The sequence below is a fragment of the Ovis canadensis genome, chromosome 2, assembly GCF_042477335.2.
Source record: "Ovis canadensis isolate MfBH-ARS-UI-01 breed Bighorn chromosome 2, ARS-UI_OviCan_v2, whole genome shotgun sequence".
Classification (NCBI taxonomy): domain Eukaryota; kingdom Metazoa; phylum Chordata; class Mammalia; order Artiodactyla; family Bovidae; genus Ovis; species Ovis canadensis.
Genome location: NC_091246.1, coordinates 248,664,665 through 248,692,158, shown reverse-complemented (window position 1 = coordinate 248,692,158; position 27,494 = coordinate 248,664,665). Strand labels below are relative to the sequence as shown.

General features: G+C 52.4%; 1 protein-coding gene across 1 annotated transcript in view; it reads right to left on the bottom strand.

Annotated features, from left to right (window-relative positions):
* Positions 1-647: 647 nt before the first annotated feature.
* Positions 648-27,494, bottom strand: part of ASAP3 (ArfGAP with SH3 domain, ankyrin repeat and PH domain 3) — a 50,787-nt gene continuing 23,940 nt past the window's right edge. Inside the window, 25 exon segments of the mRNA XM_069579056.1 lie at positions 648-1,979; positions 3,873-3,931; positions 3,934-3,962; positions 4,505-4,730; positions 5,538-5,733; positions 5,862-5,969; positions 6,064-6,131; positions 6,763-6,878; positions 7,046-7,131; positions 8,316-8,493; positions 8,680-8,774; positions 9,051-9,184; positions 9,294-9,484; positions 9,606-9,654; positions 11,534-11,621; positions 11,940-12,009; positions 13,165-13,274; positions 13,456-13,542; positions 13,724-13,799; positions 14,208-14,293; positions 14,540-14,651; positions 22,161-22,210; positions 23,656-23,730; positions 26,606-26,751; positions 26,834-26,906. Of these exon segments, the coding sequence (XP_069435157.1) occupies positions 1,905-1,979; positions 3,873-3,931; positions 3,934-3,962; positions 4,505-4,730; positions 5,538-5,733; positions 5,862-5,969; positions 6,064-6,131; positions 6,763-6,878; positions 7,046-7,131; positions 8,316-8,493; positions 8,680-8,774; positions 9,051-9,184; positions 9,294-9,484; positions 9,606-9,654; positions 11,534-11,621; positions 11,940-12,009; positions 13,165-13,274; positions 13,456-13,542; positions 13,724-13,799; positions 14,208-14,293; positions 14,540-14,651; positions 22,161-22,210; positions 23,656-23,730; positions 26,606-26,751; positions 26,834-26,906 (2,583 nt within the window). The 3' untranslated portion in view covers positions 648-1,904.

The following is a 27,494-nucleotide window of genomic DNA, read 5'->3' as shown; positions in this document are numbered from 1 at the left end:
TCACTTCTCTCTAGTTGCGCACGGGCTCACCGGTTGTAGCGCGAATGCTTAGCTGCTCTGCAGCACGTGGGATCTTAGTTCCCCAACCAGGGGTGGAATCCGCACCCCCTGCCTTGGATGGCAGATTCTTGACCACCGGCCCATCAGGGAAGCCCCTCCTTCGCTGTTTTTTGACCTTCTGTTTCACATCCCTGCTCCCTCACTGTGCTTCCTGGGACCATCTCACAGATAAACTACCCTCTCCAAGCCTTGTCTCAGGGGAGATGAAGTCAAGGCAGGGACTGCAGCACAGCTACACTGCAGGTCTCCAGACTCCCAGCCCAGTGCTCTCCCTCACACCGTGGTTTCCCAGCCTCGGCACTATCAACATTGTGGAAATTCATTGTTTTGATGGGCTGGCCTGTGGACTGAAGGATGCTGAGCAGCAGCCCTGAACGCTAGCCGCTAGATGCCAGTATCACCTTCCAGTCGGGAACAGTAAAAGATGTCTTTGCCTTGTCATATGGCCTTGGGGGGAGAATCACTGGTTGCCATCTACTGCTCCGCACCCGGCTGTCCCTTTCCAAGTCGAGAGCAAGAATTCCAAGCCCTAAGAATCTCTCCCCTGCTCTATGGCTCCTCAGAGCACATAAATGATACCACTGAAATTTACTCCAAAAAATCCTTTATTAGAGATGAATGAAATAATAACAGATCTGAGATGAATAAAGCCAGTCACTGGGGGCTCTGAAGACAACCCCGCTCCTGTGGGATCACAGACTGGCCAGGTCTCCAGGGTAAACAGCCCAGCCTCCCTGGCCAGGCTGCCACGTTGGCCACTGGCATCTTCCAGGCTCCCTCACTCATCCCGGTCCGTCCCTGCCAGGACTCAGTGCCTAGCCCCTACAGAACTGATGTGTTAAGAGACTGATGATGGCGTAGGTGTATCTGTTTTCCAGTATGGGCCTGAAAGTGATGGTGGGATTTCTGATGCTAGGAAGCAGAACCTCTAAGTCTCCACCCTCCATTTCTATCACTCTCTTCTTTCTTGACCCTTTGCTTCCCCTGAGACTGGAAGGCTCCTGAGCTGACTGAGATAAACAGGAGGGAAGTGATGATAATCATCCTAGACCACGCCTGTCCTTCTGGCTAAATCAAGGAGAGCAGGCAAACTGGGGGCGAGCCCTACCCTACCTCCTGGCTGGGGATCTAGCAGAGGTCCCTCAGAAGGAGTGATATTTAGAATATTTATTTAACAGCCAGTACAGCATGGGCATTGACCAACCGGATGGATGCAGGCTGAGCCAGCTGATTTGTCAGTCTGCCCCTGAGCCCAGAACCATCCTCTGGAATAGCCCTGCCCATTCCCAAGCCTAACTCTTGGGACCAGCTGCTGGGAAAGGGACCTCAGCTGCAGGACCTGTATCTTATTCCTGTGGCCTCTGCAGTGCCTGGCCCAGGAATGGACAAAGAGCCAGAACTCAGTCAAAGAATACTAGGCTAATGAATGGCTGAGAAGACAGTCCCTAGTCTGGCAGAATCCCTGGCCTACAGAATGATGAAGGTGGGCCACAGTCCCCCAGACTGATGGAAGAAACACTGCTCTGATGAAAGATTTAGGGTTCTGCAGCTGGAGCTAAGTCAGGAGCACTAGGGTTCCAGACATAGGGTTCCCTTGTCCCTGGCAGGTATGAGATAGAGGAAAACAAACCACTGTCGGCCCTAACACAGAGGGCCCAGTGTTCCTGGCAGGGGCATGGGCTCATGGCAGGGAGGAAGGCCAGCCACAGAGGCACAAGGGACAGAAAGAACAAGACGCCAGGGCATGAACACCTCAGCTCCTCAGTCTTATGGGCTGAAGTCCTAGCTCTGAATGCTGGGGTTCAGCACAAGGGTGGTTCAGGCATGCAAGGGCCAGCAAGGAGCTAGTCCTGCAAAAGCTGCACAGAACTTGGCAGGAGAACCCCAGTCCTCGAGCCATCTCCTTCAGGGAAGCCGACCTGGGAAGAAAAGGATGAAAATTGGTATCTTCTAAGCACTGCAGATGGTGATTGCAGCCATGAAATTAAAAGACGCCTACTCCTTGGAAGAAAAGTTATGACCAACCTAGATAGTACATTCAAAAGCAGAGACATTACTTTGCCAACTAAGGTCTGTCTAGTCAAGGCTATGGTTTTTCCTGTGGTCATGTATGGATATGAGAGTTGGACTGTGAAGAAGGCTGAGCGCCAAAGAATTGATTCTTTTGAACTGTGGTGTTGGAGAAGACTCTTGAGAGTCCCTTGGACTGCAAGGAGATCCAACCAGTCCATTCTAAAGGAGATCAGCCCTGGGATTTCTTTGGAAGGAATGATGCTAAAGCTGAAACTCCAGTACTTTGGCCACCTCATGCGAAGAGTTGACTCATTGGAAAAGACTCTGACACTTGGAGGGATTGGGGGCAGGAGGAGAAGGGGACGACAAAGGATGAGATGGCTGGATGGCATCACTGACTCGATGGACATGAGTCTGAGTGAACTCTGGGAGTTGGTGATGGACAGGGAGGCCTGGCGTGCTGCGATTCATGGGGTCGCAAAGAGTTGGACACGACTGAGTGACTGAACTGAACTGAAGCACTGGGAAGGGCAACCCAGTCCAGTACTCTTGCCTGGAGAATCCCACAGACAGAGGAGCCTGGCAGGCTACAGTCCATAGGGTGACAAAGAGTCAGACACGACTGAAGTGACTTGGCACGCACACAAGCACTTATTATATCCCAGCTGTTTATCTCACTCAAACAGTTCTGTTGTAGGTAAATGAAATTATTGTGAATGAAATATCTGATTTTAGAGAACAAAACTGAGGCTTGAAGAAATGAAACACCACTTCTCCAAGGCCTCCACACACCAAAGCCCAGGTCCTTATTCTCACATCTCAACAACGGGCATCAAGCGGGTAATGGACGATGGTGGCCATAGACACACATTCGTGACTGGTGCCTGCCTTTGGTGGACTGAGGATGATGATTCCTCAGAGACCCCCAGTTCCTCCCATCCATTACTCTCAAAACATACAACTGATGCCATCCCTGGCGAATCCCCAGGGGAACTAGGAACAGAGATGGCTTCCTTCTTGGCATGCTTGCCTCTGTCCTCTGCCCACCCCCAGGCTCCTCATCTAAAGATGTGTGATTGTTCGAGACTCTGTGATTCAGCAGGGAGAAGCTGGATTAGGGATGACAGCTTACAAGAGGATGATAGCACATCCTTGAATGCCTAGAAGTTTCAGCAGATTCCAGGAGACTCCTGTACAAGGGGAGAGTCTGGCAAACCAAGGGCTGGTACCATAATCCTACCCTAATCCTAATCTGCCACCCTAATCCTACCTTATCTGCAGGGAAGCAGTGCCTCTTCTCAGCCATCAGGCTGGCTGACACTGCTTTGCTTATCCTCCCCTGGGGAGCAGCTAGAACTTGGGCTTCGCCACCTCTGCCGTCTCTCAAGGCCTCCGCTCTCCCCAGCTTCACCCATCAAGGGCTGCAGCAGGGGAGGAGGAGCACGAGGACAGGGACTGGCCAAACAAAGGCTGCCCCCGATGCTGGAGAGAGATCTCCCCCCCCCGACTACACTCACCCTTGGCCAACTCTGCCTCCCAGGCACCCTGTTGTGCATGCGTGCCTGCTCAGTCATGTCCAACTCTCTGCAACCCCATGGACTGTAAGCCCACCAGGCTCCTCTGTCCATGGGATTCTCCAGGCAAGAATACTGGAGTGGGTTGCCATTTCCTACTCCAGGGAATCTACCCAACCCAGGGATAGAACCCACATCTCCTGCATTGGCAGATGAATTCTTTGGCACTTCATCACTTGGGAAGCCCAGGCACCCTGTCACCATCCTGCAAATCACATGTCCTACCCTCACGTTCCTTCTGGGTACAGGCTGCCGGGCTGAGGGACACTCTTCCAGGCTCCGCCCCCCCGCCGATAGGAGCGCGTGCTCTCGGAGCTGGAAGACAGGGAAAGACTAACGTGACCCCCGTGCCCAGAGAGCCCCTTGGAGTTGGGGGGAAAGGCTCAGGGAGAGAGCGAGGCTGGGGGCTTGGGATGGCTGGGTAGACAGTCCATGAGGCCCCAGGCCAAGTCCATCACAGGCCTCAGAGGCCTGGAACTGACCTCCACACTGGAAATTTCCCCATGTCTATTCCCCAAACTCCAAACTGAAGGGTCTGCAAGGAAGGGAAGACTGGATCCTGGGTTGGAGGTGGGGACAGAGTGAAGACCCCACTGTGAGCCCCCAGAACAAGTACACAGGAAGGACGAGGCCTTCGCTCTTCCAGCCTGAGCCCCAGACTCGGGAGCAGATGTGTGAAGGGGGAAGAGATCCAGCCACCCTCCACTTAAGGTCTAGCGTTTCCACATTGTTCATGGGCCTCAGAGCTGGGAGGCATCTCAGGCTTTAGGCAGGCACCCTTTACAGGTGGGGAAGTAAATGAAGGCTCAGGGAGGTCTGGAGACTTGGCTACATTGCATAGCCGGGCTTTCACCAACCTGAACCTGACCGGGGGATACATCTCTGCAGGAGAGGTTCCAGATGTCAGGCTGGGGCGGGAAGGGCCTGGGGGCTCGCAGGGGCCCTCTTCAGAGCTGGGTAGGGTTTCGTTGGGACCCCCAGGTTCCACGGGGCTTGTGAGGCTGGAGGAGGAGGAGGCTGGGCTGCTCAGGTTCTCAGAGGCCCCAAGGGACTCTGAGCTCAGGCTGGGAATTTCAGAACGATCTGAAATCAGAAGTGATAAAGCCTGTCTTCATCACTTACACAAGGAACTTTTGACCCTGGGGATCTATCACAGTTCTCTCCCAATTCCCAAACCCCACCCGCCACCTCTCCAGCACTTAACTCTTCCCCATCATGCTTCAGTGTCATGGCTCACGCTGTTCAGTTTTGCTTCTGCTCACACCCTCTCCTCAATCTGGACTCTCCTGCTCATCCTTCAGGCGCAGCTCTGATGCTTCCCCTTCCAGGAAGCCTGCCTAACCCTCGCACCAATCCCAACAGGATCGGCTCCCTTCCTCTCCTGAGTTCCCAAAACAAGCTTATTCATTCATTCAACCAACAGTTCTTGACAACAGCCAGGCACTGTGCTAGGTGCTGGAGAAATAGTCAGCAAAGCTTGCTTCCTTCCTTTCGGGATTTATGTTCTACGTCACACTATGCCTTAGATTATAATGAGCTAGCTTCCAGTTTTTATCTCCCTCTCTAGACTGTGTCTCAGTAGACCCCAAGGGACTTGAGATACAGTGGATGCTCAAAACATTCTTCCCTCTCTTTTAAGTGAAGCACTGAAGAATCTGGAATAAGACATACCTGGGTTTGAAGCCCACATCAGGGCTTAGCTGTGGGATCTTGGGCATGTTACTTAACATCTCCCTGCCTTTACCTGTAAGGGGGAGATGATAACCCCTACCTGCCAGGTGATGGTGAGGATAACATGGACTAACATAGCACTCTTAGCTCAGTCCCCCAGTACATAGCAGGCCCTCAATGAATGGCATGAGAGCATTTTTTCTGGGCAACCAACCATACCTCCACTGGCATGTCCCACACGCCCATGGGCCATGGTCCGAGAAGGGTTTTTGACCGGCAAAGGTGGGGGGCAATCCTCACTCTGGCTCTTAGGGGCAGCTGGTCCCAGGCTGGTGATGGTCTCATAGGTCTTGTTGCTGATGTCCAGCCTCCCACTGGTCCAGCGGGCCTGGGCTGGGGGCTTCAGTGCACAGCGCTGCTGGGGAAAAATTGTGATAGGGAAGATGGCCTTGGTTCCCCACACTCAGCCCTGCCCCTCCTCACATCAGGGCCCATCTGACTCTTCCCTTGGGCTGTCTGGAGACCCGAGAGGCTGGGACGCACCTTCTCTTCCTCATCCTCCTCACTGTCAGAGCCAGGCTCTGTGGAAATTCCCCAGGGGTAGTCCAAGTGCAAGGGGAAGGTGAGGGTCCCAGCCTGGGCCTGCTCCAGCTGCCAAACACAAAGCCTTTGTAGTTCAGAAGGCCGTGGGCTCGGTGGAGAGAGAGGAGGGCTCAGGGGCTCCCTCTCCTTCCCTAGATCTCACCAGGTTCTCACACTCCTTGTGCTGCTTCTTCCTGGCTATGTCCAGAGCCGTCTCTCCTGCGTCATTCACTGGGAGGGATAAAGGCAGCGGTCATGGTTAGGGTTAAAGAGGCATTATAGCATAGAGGTTAAGATGAGTCTTAGAATCAAAATTGTCTAGGTTTTAATCCTGGCTCTGCTACCTCATGGCTGTGTGACCTTGGAGAAGTGACTTAACCTCTCTGGGCCTTAACTGTCTCATCTATAAAATGAGTATGATACCAACTACTGATGAGGTTGTTGTAAGGATTAAATTAGTTAACGGACATAGAAAAACCCTGGCACATTATCAGGTACACATTAAACAGTAAACACATTAAACAGTAACTATTACAAGCACTATTATTCAGATTTAGTTAATGTTTATTTGACTAGGTACTTTCAGAAACATTTTATTTTATCCTTTTAGCACATCTACTAAGTCAGTGATTTCATTCCCATTTTACAGATGAAGAAGCTAAGGTTCAAGAGATGAACAGACAAACTCCAACATCACAAAGGTGGTCAGAAGCAAGCCAGGATTAGAACCCAAGTCTATCTGCAAAGTCCATTTGCAGTGCTTGGACTCTGTAAGTGCTCTGTGTCTGGGAATAAGGCAGGAAGTCCCCCACGAGGGGCAGTCAGGAATGGGGGGTTGATGGAGGAGTTGTTGGAGCCCCACCTGTGGCCACTGAGGCTCTCCCTTTCAGCAGCAGCTTGAGGCAGTCGAGCTGGTTGTAGAGAGCAGCGCAGTGGAGGGCGCTGTTCCCATCAGCAGCCTTGGCATCCAGGTGACCACTGCGGGTGTTGGGGGGTCAGGGAGGCAGGGAGGTAGGAAGGGAACAGATAGGTGAGGGGGTCAGCGTCAGAGGCAAAAGAGGGAGAGCAAGGGAGGGAGGAGATGGGGAAAAGAGAAAGGAAAGGGGAGCATGAGGAGGTGGGCAGGCAAGCAGGAAGGTTCTCACCCATTTTGGATGATGAAATCCACCAGGGGCAGGGAGGCCTGGTTGGCAACTCTGACAGCCAGGTGCAGGGCGAGCTCTCCAGGTGCCTGAATACACGTCCACACCTCTGAGTTTCCCCCGGTTCACCTGCCCCCGCAACATTACCCTCTTGAACCCTTGCTGCCCCCTGACACCTCCAGATATGAGAGTGCCAGAACCCTGGTGAGAGGAGACTGAATGGGGAAACCTCAGGTTCCAGAGTGGGGTGCAAGGCCATTCCTTCACTCCTTCCTTCAGCGGTTCTACCTCCTCCTCCCCCAGGAGAAGGTGTTTCCCAAACTTGGTTCTTGGCCCTGCACTCCTCTCTCTGCTCATCCCTCTCATGACCCCCAAGACGGCAAATAACCTTGAGCTTTCGGCTATCATTTGCACGGAAGTTGCTCCAAATTCTTACCCTAAGAAAGTGCTGCACCCACTCTGGCCCCTGAACAGCTCCACCAAGATATCAGGCAGAAGGCTCAAAGACAAGGCACCCAATTTCTGATGCCCAATCAGTGTCCATTTAATCTTTCAAAAGTCTGTGTTATCCTTTCCTTCCCAGCTCACGTGATATTTGTTACTAGAGTCACCAATGCGATGGCCTTCCCCTTCTCTGATCTCACCACCCCTACCCATTTCTAAGGCTTTTCCAAAAAAAAAAAAAAGAAAGAAAAGATTCTATCATTTATTGCACATATATTATGCACCAGGCCCTTTCATACATGACTTAATTCTCACCTCAACCCTGTGGGTGCTATCATTAACCTTTTTACAGATGAGGGGAAAAAGAGACTTAGAGAAGTTAAGTAACCTGCTCAGGAGCACACAGCTAGGAAAAGACAGAGCCAGGATCTGGCCTCAAGGTTGCCTGACTGAAGCTGTGCTCTCTCCCATTTACCCCTCTGATGGGCAGGGTTTGAGCAGATGTCAGAGGTGGGGCACGGGCTTCTCTGGTGGCTCAGATGGCAAAGAAGCCACCTGCCAAAGCAGGAGAGCTGGGTTTGATCCCTGGGTTGGAAAGATCCCCTGGAGAAGGGAATGGCAGCCCACTCCAGTATTCTGGCCTAGACAATTCCATGGACAGAGAAGCCTGGTGGGCTTGAGTCTATGGGGTTGCAGAGTCGGACACAACTGAATGATTAACACATACATACACACACATACACACACATAGGTGGGGACAGCAGGGAGTAATAGCCAGTCCTGGAGGAGGACAGGGTGTGCTAAAATGGTCCTTAGAGAAGGTTCTCACCTGCCCCTCGGGCCCTGGCAGTGGCTGTCCAAAGTCCTGCCCATTAACAAAGGCCTCCAGCACAGACAGGAGATCCCGGTTGCAAATGGCTGTCCAGAGTCTCTGAGGCTCGGGGGTGGACCTCCGGGCAAACCTGTGTTCCACATACTTGGCCACAATATAGTCCCTGCGGGTGCTCCTGCCAAAAATAACCGCAGGATGTCAGAGCAAGGACTGTTTCCACCCAGCTGACCCTTGAGACCATCCCGCATGTCCTGGACCCTTCCAGACTGGAGGCTCCTCTCTTTCCCCAGGCTTCTCCCTGGGCTCTGGGGAAGTAGAATTTCTCCGGCCGGCATCCGCCCCCATCTGAGAATCTCCTTACATGTCACTCTCCGCTGAGGGTTTAGGGCTGCCGTGCGAGGGCAGCTGGGCCTCCATGACCTCATTGAAGCGAGTGTTTCCGATGTTCAGGGCCAGCTGGGTTCGCGGGGAAAGTGATGGAATTGAGACCTGGAGCTTAGGACAGCACCCACCCCTGGAGGACTGAGCCTCCAGAGGTCCCGCCCCTCAGCCTCCCTCCTGGTCCAGGCCCCGCTCCTGACCATCCTCTTTCGTGCTTGTCTGGGTCCTGGCCCCAAATCGGCGGGCCTCAGCCAACCCCACAAGCTCCAGCGGAGCTGAGCCAACCGGCCCAAGCCCCGCCCTCTAACCAGGCCACGCCCCAAACCCCATCTGGCCCCGCCCCGCCCTTACCAACAACTCCGAGGGGCCCAGCAGGTCCAAGGTAAGGGACTGCATGCGTGAGAAGCGCACGCCCAGCTCACGGTGGACGCCCGAGCACTGGATGCAGGTGAGCACGCCCAGGTTGGTGCTGAGCCAAGTGGGGTCTGCAAAATAGAGCCACTCGTGCCTTAGAGGCGTGGGCCCCGCCCCTCTGCTTCCACCCGCTTCTCCTCGCCCAGCGGCACCTGCAGCCCCGCAGTCACCCAGCCGCACCTGCAGCCCCGCAGTCGCAGCACTGGCCATTCCCGGGCCTGCTCTTGACCTCGGCGATGAGCAGTTTCGTCAGGTCCTGGGGCTCCCCGTCCAGCCCGGCGGCTCCCCAGGGCCCCGAGCCGCTGCCAGGCTCCCCAAGGAAGGCACTGCTCAAGGCTTCGTCCTTGCTGTTCTGCAGCACAGACACCCACCTGCAGAGCCGGGCGGGCCACAGCGTGGGGATGACGCCGCCGGTGATGGGGGGCTTCTGCATCAGGGCTGGAGGCTGCCTCCCTCACCCCCACCCCGAGGCTGGCCATGGAGGGCACTCACGCCTCACACTCATGTTCGTCCTCCGCCTGGAAGTGGTACGTCCTGTTGTCTGCGGGGAGAGGAGAGGTTGTCTGGGCCACAGGGATCCTGCTGGCCTTACTTACCTCCCTGGGCCCAGGAGGGTCTCATCCCAAGTGCTGGGTCCAGAGGGAGCTCTTGTCCCCATGGGGCCAGGCTGGGTTAGGCTACCAAGGGAGGGTGATGACAGTGGCCAGCAGAGGGGGCAGTTTCTCAGCATCCCCTTCAAAGTCCAATTCCAAGAAGGCCCCTCTGTGTGAACCCGCTTCCAGGGGCAGGCGCCGTTTCCCAGGGCACAAGACCCCCCCTCGGCCCACAAGCAGAGTATCCTCTGAACCTACAACCACCTTCCCACTCAGCCCCAGGTCCACAGCCTCCCTTCTGGTCTTCCTGGCCTGTCCCCCACCCCACCCCCTAGCCTGCACCAGCTGCCAGATGGCTGGGCCCCAGGTTCTGCCCTAATCACGCTATTTCACTGCTCCGAGGCCTCCTATGGCTCCCTCCTTCCAGGAAAGAAGGTCCAAATCTTTAAGAGGTATTCCCAGGGACTTCCCTGGTGACCCCAATGGCTAAGAATCCATGCTCCCAAAGCAGGAAGCCCAGATTCGAGCCCTGGTCAGGGAACTAGATCCCATATGCCGCAACTAAGATCTGGCACAGCCAAATAATTACAATAAATAAATTAAAAAAGAGAAACTCCCAGTCTTCATCTCCCACTGCTCCTGTGTGAACCCTGCACCCTGGCTAAACTGGTGGGTCCACCCTCCTGTTTCCATGCCTTTCACCACACCTGGTCCTGTTTCCTGAAATGTCCTTCCCTAGACTTGACATTCTGGGTTCTTCAAGGTCAGACTCTAGCGCTCTCTTCTCCCAGCAGCCTTTCCTGATCCCCCCAGGCAGGGCAGGACTTCTGTCCTCTAATCTCTGAGGGGGCCCTATCTGCACCTCTCTTCTGGACACTCCCCATCCCCTTGCAGTCCTGGGTCTCTACATTACACCTGGCCAGGTAGAGCTCCCCAAGGACCAGATCTAGGGCTTTCTCAGCCTGTGCAAGCCCCCGTGAGATGCCTGTCACCAAAGACTCCTAACGATGAAAATGGAACATTTTTAAGTAATATTAATTTTGAAAGCCAAATTACCCAAATCCATTTAAATATGTTTTACAGAAATAATCATATTCAGAGTGGTGTATGGATATATTCTGGGCTTCGTTGATGGCTCAGTGGTAAAGAACTGCCTGCCAATGCAGGAGATGAGGGTTCGATCCCTGGGTGGGGAAGATTCCCTGGAGAAGGAAATGACAACCCACTCCAGTATTCTTGTCTAGGAAATCCCACGGACAGAGGAGCCTGGTGGGCTACAGTCCATGCGGTCAGAAAACAATTTAGTGCCTAAGCACGCATGCATGCATGTGGGTGCATTTTAACCTTTAATGTGATGTAGGGTGAAACCTTTAAATAGCCTGTCCAGGGCTTAAAGAGTTGTATGCCTGTAGTAGGCTATTTGATAAACACTTGGGGCTTCCCCAGAAGCTCAGCGGTAAAGAATCCACCTGCAGTGCAGGAGACCCTGGTTCGATTCCTGGGTCCGGAAGATCCCCTGGAAAAGGGATAGGCTAGCCCCACTCCAGTATTCTTGGACTTCCCTGGTGGCGTAAAGAATCTGTCTGCAATGCGGGAGACCTGGGTTCGATCCCTGGGTTGGTAAGATCCCCTAGAGAAGGGCAAGAGTAACCACTCTAGTATTCTGGTCTGGAGAATTCTAGGGTCACAAAGAGTCAGACACAACTGAGCAACTTTCACTTTCACTTGTGGAATTGGACACAGACCCCTAATTGGAGCCTCCCAGGACTGACTGGTCTCTTAGAGAAGCCTTGGCCAGTTGAGGTGTAGGGGGCAGGGACTACTCACGGGTCACCAGGTCGAAGCACTTTTTCTCCTCGGGGTTTGGCCTTACTTGGCATGTTAGCAGGGTCAGCTTCACTGGGGGCCGGTTTATCTGTGGGAAGTTGCGGATGGAGGATGTACAGTTACCGTCTGGGCCTCCCAGACTCTTAGGCCTCAGTTTCCCAATCTGTTAAATGGACATAATAATCGTGTTCCAGTTAATGTCTCCCCTCTCCCAGCACCTCAAGGATGTGGAGGATGGAACAAGACCAGCTTGGGGGCTTTGGAGCCCATCCTTCCTCCTGCAGGGGGTCTCCAGCTCCCTGGATCCAGGTTTGCATCTTAGAGGGAGGACTTGCCACCTGTCTGTTCTGAACATCAGGAGGAGAGGACCCATCATGCCCTGAGACCCCCATCCTCCAGGCCTCACCGTGCTGTGTGAGATGGTCAGGCAGCCATACTTGACTCCACACTTCCTTTTCTGCCAGACTCTTCGAATTCTAGGGCCCAGAGGGATAGAGACCATCACCCAGGGCTCACATTAGGTGTGAACATGTCAGTGAACAGGGTCCTGGACCAGGTCTCCGACCCCACCTGTATGACCTCCAGTCCCACTTCTTTACCTTTTCTGTCCCCTGACTCTGACCCCTATACTCCTCACTCCCTGGCTCCCTTCTGATGAAGGAGGCACAGCCCTGCCCTTAGAAAGCTCCCAGTCAGAGAGGGGAAACAGCCCCACTCTCTGAGAATCTTTATTCTAAAGGGGACCATGCGATCTTGGTCCTCTGAGAGCTTCCAGTCTGATGGAAGAGACACAGCTTGCAACCTTAGGGAGCTCCTAGTCTGAGAGAAGGAATAGGCTCTTGACCACAAGAGATGAATTATGATTAAAGACAAAGCAAGATAAACACTGAGACTCCCAAAATAAGATGGACTTTCCAGGTGGCACTAATGTTAAAGAACCCGCCTGCCAATACAGGAGATATAAGAGACGCGGGTTCAATCCCTGGGTAGGGAAGATCCCCTGCAGGGGAGCATGGCTACCCACTCCTGTATTCTGGTCTGGAGAAGTCCATGGACAGAGGAGCCAGGCGGGCTACAGTCCACAGGATTGCAAAGAGTTGGACACGACTGAAGCAACTCAGCTTGCGAAATAAAATGAGCAAATCCATAGTCAAAGCTACTTAACACTTTTCCTATAAGAGGTAAATATTAACTGGTTTAACCAAGTTATTTTTCTCTGATAAAAACTGATTAGTTAGTAAAAAAAAAAATAAAAATAAAAATAAAAATAATGAATGGATCCCATGCAGGCTTTTGCATTTACAGCCTGATTTTTGTTTTTCACACAAGGGAACAAGGCACAGCCCACATTTTCGTGTCCAGGCATATTTAGTATATTACAACGGTTAAAAGTGAGGCCATGGAGACTGCCCAAAAAGTATTTGGCGCTGCTATTCTTCTTTACATTAAGAACTGCAACGTTCAGCAGAAGTTCATGAGCCCAGGATTCTGATGATTTTGCACTGCAGCATGGAGAGCCCTGGAACCCTCAATAAATAATAGGAACAAGCCCTTCAGGCACCTCCCTCAACCCTATCATTTACTGTCTGTGTGGCTTCGGGCAAGCTACTTGAGCTCTCTGAGTCACTTACCCATCACTTTTCTTGTACAAAAAGCCAACCTTCTCTGTCCCAAACTGCTTGTTGCCTTGGTGCTGGTGGATGCTGTAGCCACCTCCCGAGTTCTTCCGGCTCAGACTCTCCTGTTGCTTGGACACGTGAAGGAGACCTCAGGGCATGTGGGGCAAAGAGCCCCGTTCTGCAGGGTTCTCGCTCAGGGAGACCTTTTCAAGGGGACCCTGCGGGGTCTTCCTTTCTCTCCCTCTCTCCAGGGTGGGCCTGGGAAGGGGTGGGCACTTGTTCGGGGATGATTTGGGGGCTGACCTCTCTGCTCTCGAGCTGCAGCGTCCCTCGGAGGGAGTCCCGGAGCTGGGTCAGCTTCTGTAGCTCCTCCTCCTGGGCTTGACGCAGCTATGGGATGAAGGGCAGGACCCGGTTATCAGCTGGCAGTTGTGCCAGGCACGGAGCTCATGCCCAGAGCAGCAGGGCAGCAGCCTCACTCTCTCGGTAGGAGCCAGCTCTTCCACAGCCACAGATTTTCCCAGGAGGACAGGGGGCTCAACCACACGCTTGGGGGTGAAGCCCGACTTACTGTGTGTACCGAGACTGCCAGCTTCTCGATGAAGGGAGACAGGCTCTGAGCTGCCTTCAAGCCATCTTGGAAAAAGCTGAGTTTGAGGCCAAGCATGGGACCAGAGAGAGAGACGAAAATGAGAGATTATGTATGAGAAAAGGTGCTCTAAAGATCCCAGGGCACCTGGTGGGTAGTACAGTGTGATGGTCCAGATCCCGTTTTCTAGCTATGTGATCTTAGTAAATCTGAGCCTCAGTTTTCACATCTGTAAAATGGGAATAATATCAGTAGCTGCTCACAGGGGGTTGGCAAGTACTTAGTGGCTGATACTTGGTGAACAATCAATAAAGAGCAGCTGCAAAAAGCGTTACCAATGATATATATTCACACATAGAAACTTCGAAGGTCTCCCAGACACTGGGGATGACCCTGTTCTGGGTTGCCTGAAGAGTTAAGGAGCAAGAGACTGTGGGGCTATGGGTGGGACACGGGGGGAACCTACTTGTGCTGAGCGTGGAAGAATTTGATGAGGCTCTGCAGGAAATCAGGACCTTGCTTCATCTGGCTCTCCCCGGCTTTCAGCAGATACTGGGGAGAGGGCAGGGAAAAGTGTGTGACGTGAGCAAGACGGAATCCTGGGGACAAGAGGCTGCTGTCTTCATCCCGGGCTAATCTTTCTGGCCAAGACTGAACCTGGGTGACATCTCAAGGGCCATCTGGCAAGGACCTGGGCTAAGACTGTGACTGGCCCCAAGGGTTCAGGGATGTAGACTGGAAGACACATCCTACCCCACCCTCACCCTGGGGCCCGCCTCACCCTGGGGCCCCCCTTACCTCACACATGTGCAACTGGAAGACACGTCGCTCTCTCTGTGTGTCCTGGGCCACCTCCCCGGTACTCCCTCCTATCACCCTGGCCCGGTCCCTCTCCTTCTCCAGCCTGGCCCTAGACCCCAAGGAAAGAGAGGCCTGAACAACTCTCCCTAAGCCCCTGCATGTCCCACCATCCCTACATGCTGCTCTCTGCACGGGCACACGAGGATGAGGGGAACCCTCCTTTGTGCCAGCTGTTGGGGTACAGTGGTCAACAAGGTGGGTTCAGAGAATCTACAGGCTGGTAGACGGGACAGACATGGATCAAATCAGAGCCTTGCAGTGAGTGAGGGGAGAGTGAAATGGGCATCCGACCTCATCTGGCTGCTCAGGAAGCGATCCTGGAGCTGAGATCTGAAGTCTAAGGAAGCCAGGGCTGGGTGGGAGGATCAGACCATGTGACAGCCTGGAGGCAGGAGAGACGGGGTCACCGCAGGGAAGGAGGGAGGTGCTTCCAGGTGCCAGACTGCAGGGCCGGATTCAGACCATGCTGAGGTTCTTGGTCTTTGTCCCAAGAGCAATAGGAAGGAGTTAAAGGTTTCTAATGCAGGGAGGGGATGGGTTCCCATGGACCAGGTGGGATTGGGATTAGAGTTTGCTGGAAGGGATTTAGGACCAGGGGTGTTAGAAGGCACCACAAGGTGCCTTCATTCTTCTGAGCCAAGAGCTTCCACTTAGAGCTTAGAAAACCTTGATTCTTTTCTTTTGTAGGTCAAGAAAGAAAGCACTTCCTACCCTGTATCTGAGAGTAAGCTGGGCCTTCCCCTACTGTTCTCAGGGTTGGTGGTTTCCCCTGTTTGGGGTTGGGTGGAACTGTGGGCAAATAGTTTCCTGGAAATGCCACACCCATTAGACCACCCACTCCCAACCAGGAGAGTATTTCCACACTTGGGGTTGGACCCATGAGCCTGTGTGAAGGAGACAACCTGCCTAACAGTTTTGCTTCCAAGGGGGTGTCAAAGAAGACAGACATGGGACAACCTTACATCTGCATTACTTCCCCTCTCTAAGCCTCAGTCTCCACATCTGGAAAATGGGGCTGTTTATCTGTACCCAGATGAGATAAAGGATGCAAAAGACAACAGAGAAGACACGGCAGCTGGTATAGGCCTCTTTAGGCTGCAGTTCTTCCATCTATAAGGGGAGGAAGCAATGGCCTAGACTGAGTTCTCAGTCTTTAGTTCTAGGCTTTACTGACCTCAGACCTCTGGAATGGTGCTTATTTGCACAATCTGTCTCTGGAGACCTGAAGAGCAGTTTCTCAACCTTTGAACTACAGACATTTTAACCGGATACTTCTTGGATGTGGGGGCCATTCTGTGCATACAGGCTGTTTAGCAGTGTCCTGGACCCCTGCGCACTAGATGCCACCAGCATCTCCTTTGTTGTGACAACCAGAAATGTCTCCTGGGGGATAGGGTGGGGGCGCAAAATCACCCCTGGGTGAAAGCCACTGCTCTAAGAGCAGACTTTTGCAGGGTTTTTGGTGGGTTTGATTTTAATTTTCTTTGAAGTGGTGATTCTTCATTTCGCTAAAGCATCAGGGCAGATGCTTTTTTTGGGATCTGAAGTTGAGTGGCAGAGAGAGAGGCGATGGCCAGGCCTGAGCAATAATGAGCCTCGCGGCTCATGAAGCAGGACAGGGGACTGTGGGGGCAGAACAACTGGGAGAGGGCAAGGGGGGCTCCTGCCTTCACTGTTACCATGTCTGTAAACAGGGAAAATGAAAAAATAAGCTACATGTCTATCAATGGGAAGTGGGCAAATAAATTATGCTATGGCCACATATAGAGATATTATGCAGCCGTTAAAAAAAGATGGGGAATGCACTGACATGGAAAGCCTGCTCCAGAGTAAACGGACAAAAAGGAAGCCACAGTGCAGTAAAGCATCGTGTCCGACTCTTTGTGACCCCATGGACTCTACAGTCCCTGGAATTCTCCAGGCCAGAACACTGCAGTGGGGAGCCTTTCCCTTCTCCAGGGGATCTTCCCAACCCGGGGGTCGAACCCAGGTGTCCTGCATTGCAGGCGGATTCTTTACCAGCTGAGCCACGAGGGAAGCCCAGTACAGTGGCTAGAAATGTGGATTTTGGATTTATGGTAGCTCCCTTGCTTATTTAACCTTTATGCATCTTTCTAAACCTCACCTTCCCCATCTCCAAAAATAAGACGAATACTGCCTAGGTCTCCAATGATCTAACGCATTGGAAACATTTAGTACAGTCCCTGGTGTGTGGTAAGGCCCTCAATAAATGGCAGGACTATGATGCTGCTATTGACATTGACGATTAGAGTAATAACCTGGTGATTCCTTTAGATACTTTTTTTTTAGTGTATGGTGGGCTTCCCTGATAGCTCAGCTGGTAAAGAATCCACCTGCAGTGCGAGAGACCTGGGTTCAATCCCTGGGTTGGGAAGATCCCCTGGAGAAGGGAAAGGCTACCCACTCCAGTATTCTGGCCTGGAGAATTCCATGAACTGTATAGTCTATGGGGTCACAAACAGTCGGACATGACTGAGCAACTTTCACTCGCTCACTTCACTCACTTCCTATTTAGAGCTTCCCTGATAGCTCAGTTGGTAAAGAATCTGCCTACAACACAGGAGATCACGGTTCGAATTCTGGGTCGGGAAGATCCGCTGGAGAAGGGATAGGCTACCTACTCCAGTATTCTTGGGCTTCCCTTGTGGCTCAGCTCATAAAGAACCTGCCTGCAGTGTGGGAGACCTGGGGTTCTATTTCTGGGTTGGGAAGATCCCCGGACGAAGGGAAAGGCTACCCACTCCAGTATTCTGACCTGGAGAATTCCATGGACTGTATAGTCCATAGGGTTGCAAAGAATCGGACATGACTGAGTGACTTTCACTTCCAGTAAGTTGTTTTTTTTTTTTAATGCTGGGTCTAATGGAGATTAAAGGATAGAAGCTATTTAGTTCAGAATGAAGATAAGCGGTTAAGTATGATACAGAGCCTTGTGATTAATCATAGCTTTGTCCTTCAGCCTCAGCTATGGTAATTATAGAGATTTCCCTATAAAGTCTGATATAGTCACCCAAAATGACCCGAATCACCTCACACTAATAGCTGGGAGAGCTTTTATTGCAACACATACACCTCCACCCAGAAAATAACAAATTCCATTCCCTCCCTGTCCTCAAAGGATCACCAGTGTTTCTTAAACATTTCAAACCTTAAGAATATTTTTTATTTCCTTTGAATGGAGTTGCAGCAGGAGTAAAATAAAATAGTGAAAAGTGCTGAAATGCTAGTTACTCAGAAGACACAGACAACTGGAGAAGGGGAGCCCAGCCACTGTCTAAAAGGAACCGTCCACCTGCCAACCTGGCCCCCTGAACCACCTCTCCGGCGATGCCTTTTCCAATCACCCTTCTCTCCCCCTAAACAAAACCACTTGCCTCTTCTGCCGCCTCTGTGCTGATACCATCACTAGAGCACTTTTGCTTTGTATTTTCATTCTTTTGGGTCTTTCTTCTTCCTAACAAACCAGTGGGATCCACTAAGGCAGGGATTGTGGTGGTATTTTTTTCCACTCACTACTCAACCTAGAAATTGGGGATGACAGCCCCTTTCCCTTCCAAGAACAATCAAAACTGATAACTGATGTAAAGAGCTTATCATAGCAGTTAGCACAAAGGAAGCTCTTAAGGAAGTATTATTAGCTGCTGTTATTAATATTTATTTTGAAAAAGATTTATTTGGCTGCACTGGGTCTCAGTTGAAGCATGTGGAATCTCTAGTTGTGGAATGTGAGGTCTAGTTCCCTGACCAGGGATGGAACCCAAGCCCCATGCACTGGAAGCATGGAGTCTTAGCCACTGGGCCCCCAGGGAAGTCCCTTAATAATTATTTTTAAGCGATAATTTTGTGCTGTGTGCTCTGCTAGGCCCATCACACACTAAAGCAACAACCCCGTGAGGCAGGACTCATGACTTTTATTTTATAGACAAGGAGCCTGAGGCTGAAATGATAAGTGACTTGTCCAAGCCACACAGCCACTAAGAACTAGAGTTGAACCCAAGTCTGCCTGATGTCAGAGCCTTAGGGAGGGTCCTGGCAGCCAACACTGTGGCTCAGATTCATCCCATCCCTCCTTCCCTGGCTGGTCTGCCCCAGCTGGTGACAGTCACACTGTCTCTTCTGATAGATCACAGTCAGAAATATTTTACAGAAGGTGAAGCTGAGACCCAGAGAAGGGAGGTAATGGCTCAAGATCCCAGGCTGGTGGGGGAAATGCTAGGAGCAGAGGTCTGGGCTTCTGCCTCTCTACCCCGTGGTGTTATTCTGGCCCCCGCTCTGGCTCAGCAAGAGGGCAAATAAGAACGTGCTGAACTGCAGCGCCAGGGGCTGTCTGTGTACTGTCTGTTTCATCTCCACATCAACCCTGGAGAGTAATGTTGGCTCCATTTTTCAGATGAGGAAACAGCCCTGAAAATGAAATAGCCTAGGTAACTGTGTCCGCTGCCCAGGGCCTGGGATGCCTTTCTTAGCAGCCCCAGGTGGGGAGGGGACCCTCCTACAGGAACAACCAGTGTGTGGGAACCTGGTGGTGATCAGCAGATGTTATCAGGGCCCTGGGTCCTTGCTGCTGCTGCCCAGACTGGTTTGGTAAGAATGAAGTGCAATTACACAGCAACTTCTGGCTTGCTAATATCTAGCTACACCTGGAGCGCGCATAAAAGGAATGCACACAGTCACCTGTGCCCGGACATAATGGCTCAACCTACGTAACACGAGGAGACAGGAGGCTACGTGGAGTAACAGGAAGAGCACCAGACTCAGAAATCCCGGGGTCTAGCCTAGGCCCTGTTGATAACTCACTGCATAACCTCAGCCAAACCACTTTCCCCGTCGTTCCACAGGCTTTTCTTTAAATGGAACCTCACAGGCAAGATCAATATATCAGTCTGGTAAAGGCCCAGCTGCTTGGGGAGGTCAGCACTGCGTAGGGCTTATTCTATTTAGTAGATGGGAGGTCCCCAGTGTTTTTGGCACCAGGGACAGGTTTTGGGGGAGACAATTTTTCCACGGACCAGGGGTGGCGATGGTTTGGGGATGGTTCAAGTCCATTGCCTTTATTGTGCACTCTATTTCTGTTCTGTGGCAATCTCAGGATGTTCTGCCTTGATTTTAGGGTTAGGGTTTGCCCTCCCATGAGAACCTAATGACGCCGCTGATCTGATAGGAGGCAGAGCTCGGGTGGCAAAATGAACGATGGGGAACAGCTGTAAATAGAGGTGAAGTTTCACTCTCTTGCCTACCACTCATCTCCAGCTGCACAACCCAGTTCCTAACAGGACTGGTCCGTGGCCCAGGGGGTCGGGAACCCTTGTAGTAGATGATTTCCTGAAAGGCTGGGGGCTTAATCAAGGTAACTCGGGAAGACGAAGGTTATGTGATTCCCACATCATCAGAAAGAGAAAGGCCTTCCGCCTGCGTGTTCACACCCCTCCCCGGCCGCTGATGAGAACGGGCGGCCACGCCCATCACAGCCCCACACCCTCCAGCACCAGCTCTACACCCACAGCGGGGGCGCACTTGGAGACCCCGGTGGAGGAGCCGTTTCAGGCTTCCGTCAGACTCAGGGAGGTCCCCGTGGCGCCGGGAGCCTGAGGAACAAGAAAGCTCCAGGAACTACTTCTTGGAAAGATTCTACAGAAATGTGGGAGCAAGGATGTAGTTCCAAGGATGCCTCCAGAACAAGGGCAGATTAAATACACGGCGGGGGGTGCATATGTTGAGACACAGTGCACCCATTTAAGCGACATTATTGGACTTCCCTGGTGGTCTAGTGGTGAAGAATTCACCTGCCAATGCCTAGGACACAGGTTCGATCCCTGGTCCAGGAAGAGTCCACGTGCCACAGGGCGACTAAGTCTGTGGGCCACAGCTACCGAAGCCAGCACACCCTAAAGTCTGTGCTCCACAACAAGAGAAGCTACCGCAATGAGAGAGGAGCTTCCGCCTGCCACGACTGAAGGAAGCCCGAGGGCAGCGATGAAGATGCAGTGTGGCCAAAAATAATAAATAACAATAATGTAACATTGTATATAAAAATATGTAATGATGTAGAAAGATGGTCATGATGTATTTTTAAGCAAACCGCCCCCCCAGTATAATTATGATATTGGTTCTGTAAAAATAGTTCTTTATACACAGAAAAATGACTAGATAGATGTTAATACTTTAGGCTTAGAAATGAAGAGTCGAAACTTCCCTGGTGGTCCAGTGGCTAAGACTCCACACTGCCAATTTGAGGGCCTGCATTTGATCCCTGGTCAAGGAACTAGATCCTATATGCCACAACCAAGAGTTTGTATGCTGCAAACTCTTTAACCTGGCACAGTTAAATAAACAAATAAACAAAAATGAATGTCCAAAAAAGAAAGAAAAGAAATGAAGGCTCTTCTTCCGGGTTTTTGGTAGTTTCCTCCCCCCCCCCCCCCACATTTTTTGTTTGTTTTGGCCATGCCACACAGCTTGTGGGATCTTATTTCCTTGTGGGATCTTAGTTCCCCAACCAGGGATTGAACCTGGGTCATGGCAGTGAAAGCACGAGTCCTAACCACTGGACTCACCCAGGACCTCCCCCTCCTCCACTTGTTAAAAACGATGAAATGACAGTGCTACCCACACCATGGAAAAAAATTCTAACAAGAGAAAAGTACTAGATATCCCCCTGCAGGTCCCTAATCTTCTCCAAAGGATAACTTAAATTTTTTCCTCTTCTACTTCCCCATATTTTCCAAAGTTACGCATAATGAACACATATTGCTTTCCAAAAATGCAAGAGAAGCCAACGTTTCACAAAGAAGAGTAAACAGTGCCCTGAGGTTCAGTGGGCCCGGCTGGGCTGGGGAAGAGGGCTAGGGCCGGGACTTGGACAGAGTTTAGAAGGCAGAGCCCGAGGAGTCCCCACGCAGGCAGAGCTGGTCACTGGGGCACCTGGGACCACTTCTGTAGCCATAATGTCCCAGTAGCTAGTGAGAAACCTGGCTGGTGCACACAAGAGGCCTGGGTATGGCCTTTCCTCCTCTGTGTCCAACTAAATGCTTACAGATACTCCCTGGTGTTGCAGAAACAGGATCACCGAACATGAGTCCCAGGTCTGCCTCTGCCGAACTGTGTGGCCTTGGGCAAGTAACTTAACCTCTCTGAACCTCTAATTCCTCCTTTGATAACTGGGATACCAATATCTCCCTCAGAGGGCTGGGTGAATGTGAGGATGGATGTCTGGCACTTGGAGGTGTTCAGTAAATGGATGCTCCTTTCTGTCTCTCTACCCACGTTGGCACCACCAAGCAGAAGGGTCTCTGAGAGGAGCATCTTGGGGTCCTTTCACAATAGCTCCTCCTTGGTTGTCTCGTGGTCAAGCCCCCAGACTCCTTTCAAGGTCTGGGCATAAACCAGCCCCCTCCCGTAAACATTTCTGGAGAGCGAGATGCCATGTACTTCCGGGTGACACACCCTGGTGGCACCTGGGTTCTTCCCCACATCCAGCCTCCTGCTGCAGCAGAAGCATCACTCTCCCAGACAAACCACCCTGGCCACAGTCACTTACATTTTGGCCTCGTAGTCCTTCCATGCCTTCTCCAGCTGCTTCTTGGAATCCTGTAGTTCAGAAAAGAAAAGAAAAAAAACAACAATTTGCCTAAAGAAGGTCTTGGGGTCTGGAATCAACAGGACACTTTGCTACAATTAGGGGGACCCTGTGTTTGCAGGCCAAGAGCCACCCTCCAACCAGCCCATGTTCACATTAGCCCTGACTGCAAACCTCATCTGCAAAATAAACCCCACTGACCCCACTTCTCAGAGCAGAGGCCCTCCTGCCAACTGACCTCTTCCCACAGTTGAAAGTAATCAGTCTGAACTGGTAGGCTCAGGCCTAGGATATTGGGGCTGTTTGCCGGGGTGGGGGGTGGGGGGTCTGCCCTGAGTCCCTTCCTTAGAAGATGGAGATCACCATGAGGAAGAAGAGGGAGGATAAAGATCAGAATCCTTCCCCTAACTTTGTCCCACTGTTTTCTCCTGCCTGGTTCTAGCTCATCCTTTCAACAGGAAGGTACGGGTTGAGAGACATATGCACAGAGGCGATAAGAAGTCTACCCAAGGCCACACAGCAAGCCAGAGAGACCTGGCTGATCCCTGGCCTCTTGTGCCTGGGCCCCATCCAGCGGGCTGCTCACACCCTTCAGAACATTCAGCTCCGACATTCAAGGTGTCTCAGTCCGCCAGGTGAAAAAGCTGCTGGTCTGGTCTGGGTGGTTCCCAGGCTGGTGCTTAGCCAGGGGGGCATGGCTCCTCCCCTGGGCCTTCTGGAGCAGACTTCCCAGGGAGATTATCCTGTCACTTTCTTTGAGCTCCAGTTTGCCTCCAACCAGGGGCTGCCTGGTGCAGAGAGCACAGCAAGCATGGGGGAGGGGGGTGGCGGGGTTAGGGTCACTTTCTTTGAGCTCCGGTTTGCCTCCAGCCAGGGGCTGCCTGGTGCAGAGGGCATGGGGGGGCGGGGGGGTCAGGAGCCCTGACCTTACACTGGCTCCTCCACTGACCAGCTGGGTAGACTGTAAGCAGGTTATCAAACCCCTGAGCCTCAGTTTCCTCAACCACAAAATGGGCACGACAGCACCTACAGAACACACCTCAGGGGGCTGTTGTAAAATTCCATGAGCTATTTCCAAAAGGGCCCTGGCTCACCTAGGCTCACCCTAGACCTGGGCCCTGTTGTCTTCCCGGGGGGTCAATAATACAGGGACAGCACACCCACTGTGATGGAGAAGGAACTGGCACCCCACTCCAGTACTCTTGCATAGAGAATTCCCTGGACAGAGGAGCCTGGTGGGCTGCTATCCATGGGGTCTCACAGGACACGTGTCTCTTCAGCGGACATGACTGAAGCGACTTAGCAGCAGCAGTAGCAGCAGCAGCACACCCACCGTGACAGCTTCACCTGGCCTCCGTCCTCAGCCCAGCCCTGTCCCCCGCTATGGCCTCCTGCCTGCTCCCCTTCTCGCTCCGTCTCACCATCTCTAGGCACCCCTCCCCACATGGAAACTCACCTGTCGTCCGTCTCTCAGCTGCCCCTTCAACAGAGTGTCCAGGGGGAAAGAGACAATGTTGTTCAGGTTCTGAACCTGGAAGAAGCAGAGACCCCCATACCCCACCTTGAGCGAACGTCTGTCCAGCCCCACAGGGCTCAGGATACAGTGAAGCATCACCAGGACAGCACTGGGGTAAAGGAGGCAGGGGAGAGAAAGACAAGAAGGTGGAAGGGTACACGGGGTTGGCCGGTCGGCCTCTCGGGAAAGCTCTTGCCCTCCCCCGACTGATGGGCCTCGTGCCTCCACTGCCCGCTCCACTGCATCCACGGCCAGCCCTTCTCTGTTCCTTGGCCAGAGGGACACCCTCACGTCTCCTTTCTGACTCTCCGAGGTCCACCTGTGTGGCCCACCTGTTGTTTCTCCACTCCCTTTTAATGCGAGAACCCTTTCCCTATGGTCACGTGGAGTGAACATGGAGTCAGAGCTGACCAGAGTGCTCCATGGGGGGCCACTGTGATTGGCTCAGGAACAGGCACGTGACTCAAGCCAGCCAATCAGGATACTTTCTGGGACTTTTCTACCAGTCACGAGAGAAAGACTGTCTTTCTTCTGCAAGGTGTGAAGCTGGGCCTGCTGGGCCATCCTGCCCCTGGAGCAGAGACAGAGAGAAACCCTAAGAGAAAGAGAAGGAGCCTGAAACCAGCTGCACGCCTGGTCTTCCCATTACAGGGGTCAGTGAATTCTCTTTTTGAAAATCAACCTCGAGGGGCTTCCCTTGTGGCTCAGTGGTAAAGAATCCGCCTGCCGATGCAGGAAACACGAGTTAGACCCCTGATCCAGGAAGATCAGGCATTCCCCAGAGCAACTAACCTGTGCACCACAACTATTGAACCTGTGCTCCAGAGCCTGGGAGCCGCAACTCCTGAGCCCAGGTGCTGCAGGTACTGAAGCTCAAGTGCTCTGCAGCAAAAGTAGCCACTGCAATAAGACACCCAAGCACTGCAACTAGAGAAAAGCCAGCACGGCCAAAAATAAAATAATAATAAAATAAAACAAAAAATTAACCTGAGGAATTCCCTGGTGGTCCAATGGTTAGGACTCAGGGCTTTCACTGCCAGGGCCAGGTGGGCCCAGGTTCAATCCCTGGTCAGGGAACTAAGATCCCACAAGTCGTGTGGCATGACCAAAAGCAGTAAAAAAGATTGGAAGAGAGAAAAAAGACTTAAAAAAAAAAAAAGAACCTAGTTTGAGTTGAATTTCTGTCATTTGGCAACTCAAAACAGCGTATCTGAAATTTCAGCCCACCTTTCAAGATACAGCTCAAGTCTCCTCCTCCAGGAAGCCTTCCTGACTACTTCTTCCCATGGCCTGTGCTGATCTCCTCTTTTCTGAGCCATGGGAGTTCTAGGCCTCTGACCCAAACTGCTGGGTCCTTGAGTTTGTGCCACACTGTTGATCTTGCTTGGTGTCATCTCACACCTCAGTTTCCATCTCTTGGACTATATGGCTCTCCAAGACAGAGCCTGACTCTTCCCTGTGAACAGCGCCCACCACCAAGTAGACCCTCAACAAACATTAGTCTGACCAAAACAAGGGGAAGAGGAGTAAAGACAAAGGAGCCCCTGTTTACTGATTCAGTTGAACCCAAACACTGTTAAAGGCCTCTACTTGCAGGACAGGGTGCAAGGCAGTGCTACCCAGCGATAAAGTGATGACAGATGGCATTAGCTAACGTTTACTGAGTGCTTTCCCTGGAGCAGGCACTTGAGAAATCCTCATCACTGCTCTGTGATGTGGGGGCCATTGTTATCCCCATTTTATTTTAATTTTTAAAAACATTTATTTATTATTTGGCTTGCTGGGTCTTGGTTACAGCATGTGGGATCTAGCTTCCTGACCAGGGATAAAAACTTGGCTCTCTGCAATGGGAGCACGGAGTCTTATCCACTGGACCACCATGGAGGTCCCTTTCATTCCCCTGTTGCAGATGAGGCTCAAGCAGACTGAGTGACTTGCCCAGAGTCATGCACCTCGTGAGCAGCAAAGCAGGAACTCATGGCCCGAGTCTAAGCCTGATCACTAAGCAACTTGCCTTACAGAGATGATGTGGTCCTCGCCTGCCAGGGAAGGCCCTGGTGGGACTTCAGCCATGAAAGCCAGCCCTAAAGCTATGGAGCCTGGGGCGGGGAGAGGCGTTTTCCTGGTAGGCAGTACCAGCAGGCTAATTACGCTTGGATGCTAGGTTCAAATCCACCTGCGTGACCTCAGGTGAGGTACTTAACCTCACATACTAGTCTCCTAGCCTGTGCAGAGGGGACAATGGTAAAACCAAGCCCACAGAGCTGTGCGCCAGGGTGGATGTGGACACACATGAAGTACTGAGAGCCGTACTTATACCTGGGGAGAGCTGGGGTCTTGGGGTGGCCTCGAGGTGTGGACTTAGGGAACAAAGCCATCTCAGGAAGAAACCAGAGGCCACTGGACCACATGCAGGAGTGAGAGGTTTACTGAGAGGAGGCGCGTTCTAGGCTTTGAGGGCAAAGTAGGTGTGCTCGGGAAAGCAGAGTACAAAGCAGGTGAAGGAGAGGCAGTGGTGCAAAGACAGGAAGCAGAGCTGGCCTTCCCCTCTCTCAAGCCTCCTCCAGGGAGCCCTCCCTCACGTGGGCTCTTCCCCACCGTGAGACCTCTCGGCTCCTACGTGCTCACCACAGAGGAGGAGGAGGAAGGCAGGGAGGGAGAAAGGGGAGGGGAGACATCAACAAGAAATCAGAGAGGATGAAGAAAGCAAACGGGAGGTCAGAAGTGGAAAGGGACCTCAGGTCATGGGTCAGAGGTCAAGGGGGACTAGAGGTCAAGGGCAAGCTGAAAGAAGGATGGAAACCAGCCCTTTCCCAGTCAGAGTTTTAAGCCACAGATTAGATTTGCCCTGAGCCTGGGCTGAGGCCGACGGGGAGGTGCAGGGCCTCACCAGGTTCTTGAAGAGCGCAGCTACCTCGCGGGTGAACACGGCCAAGTTCAGGAAGCCGGTGGACAGCTCATGACTGTTCTGGGACAGGTGGCTGTTGCCCAAGGACTCCACGGCCTCTCGGTACTGCTCCTCGTTCTCGACGTGGCCTGTGGAGGCGCAGAGTTAGGTCCGGGCTGGGGCCGGGGACGGGGCTGCCTTGGCCAGGCTGCTACTGGTAGGCTCACTCACCCAGGCCGGAGCTTTGGATTGCACGCACAGCCTTCTTGATTCTCTGCAAGATGGCCTGGTCTCCTTCCAGCATCTGGAAGCAAATGTGGACAGAGGTTCAGGGACGCTTGGCTGGGAGGGCTGCCCAATTCTGTGATCCCGCCCTCCAAACACACACAGAATTTCCTCCCTAGGGGCCCCCTGCACCCTCACCAAACATAAACAGACCACCTTCCCTCACCCGGACCACACAGGAAGCCACGGGCCAGTCACACCCCTCCAGGAAGACTTGCGGGACAAGTAAAGGCAGTGATCCCAAGGCACGTGGCGTCGTGGGATATGCCAGGCTGGGTTTGAATGTCGACTCTGACACTAACTAATGTGTCAACCTAGACACACTATTCACTTCTTTGAGCCTCGGATGCCTGGTCTGCAAAATGAGGATGACACTACAGAGTTGCTGAGAGAGTGAATGGTTTGATGAATATATACATAAGACTTAGCAAAATACCAGAGGAAAGAATGTGGACATCTCTATAGTCTTATTTATTATTTTATTTGGCTGGGTTAAGTCTTAGTGGTGCCATGTGGGTAATTTTGTTGTATCACATGGGATCTTTCATTGCAGTGTGCCAGCTTCTCTCTAGTTGTGGTGAGCTGGCTTCTCTAGTTGGTGGTGCAT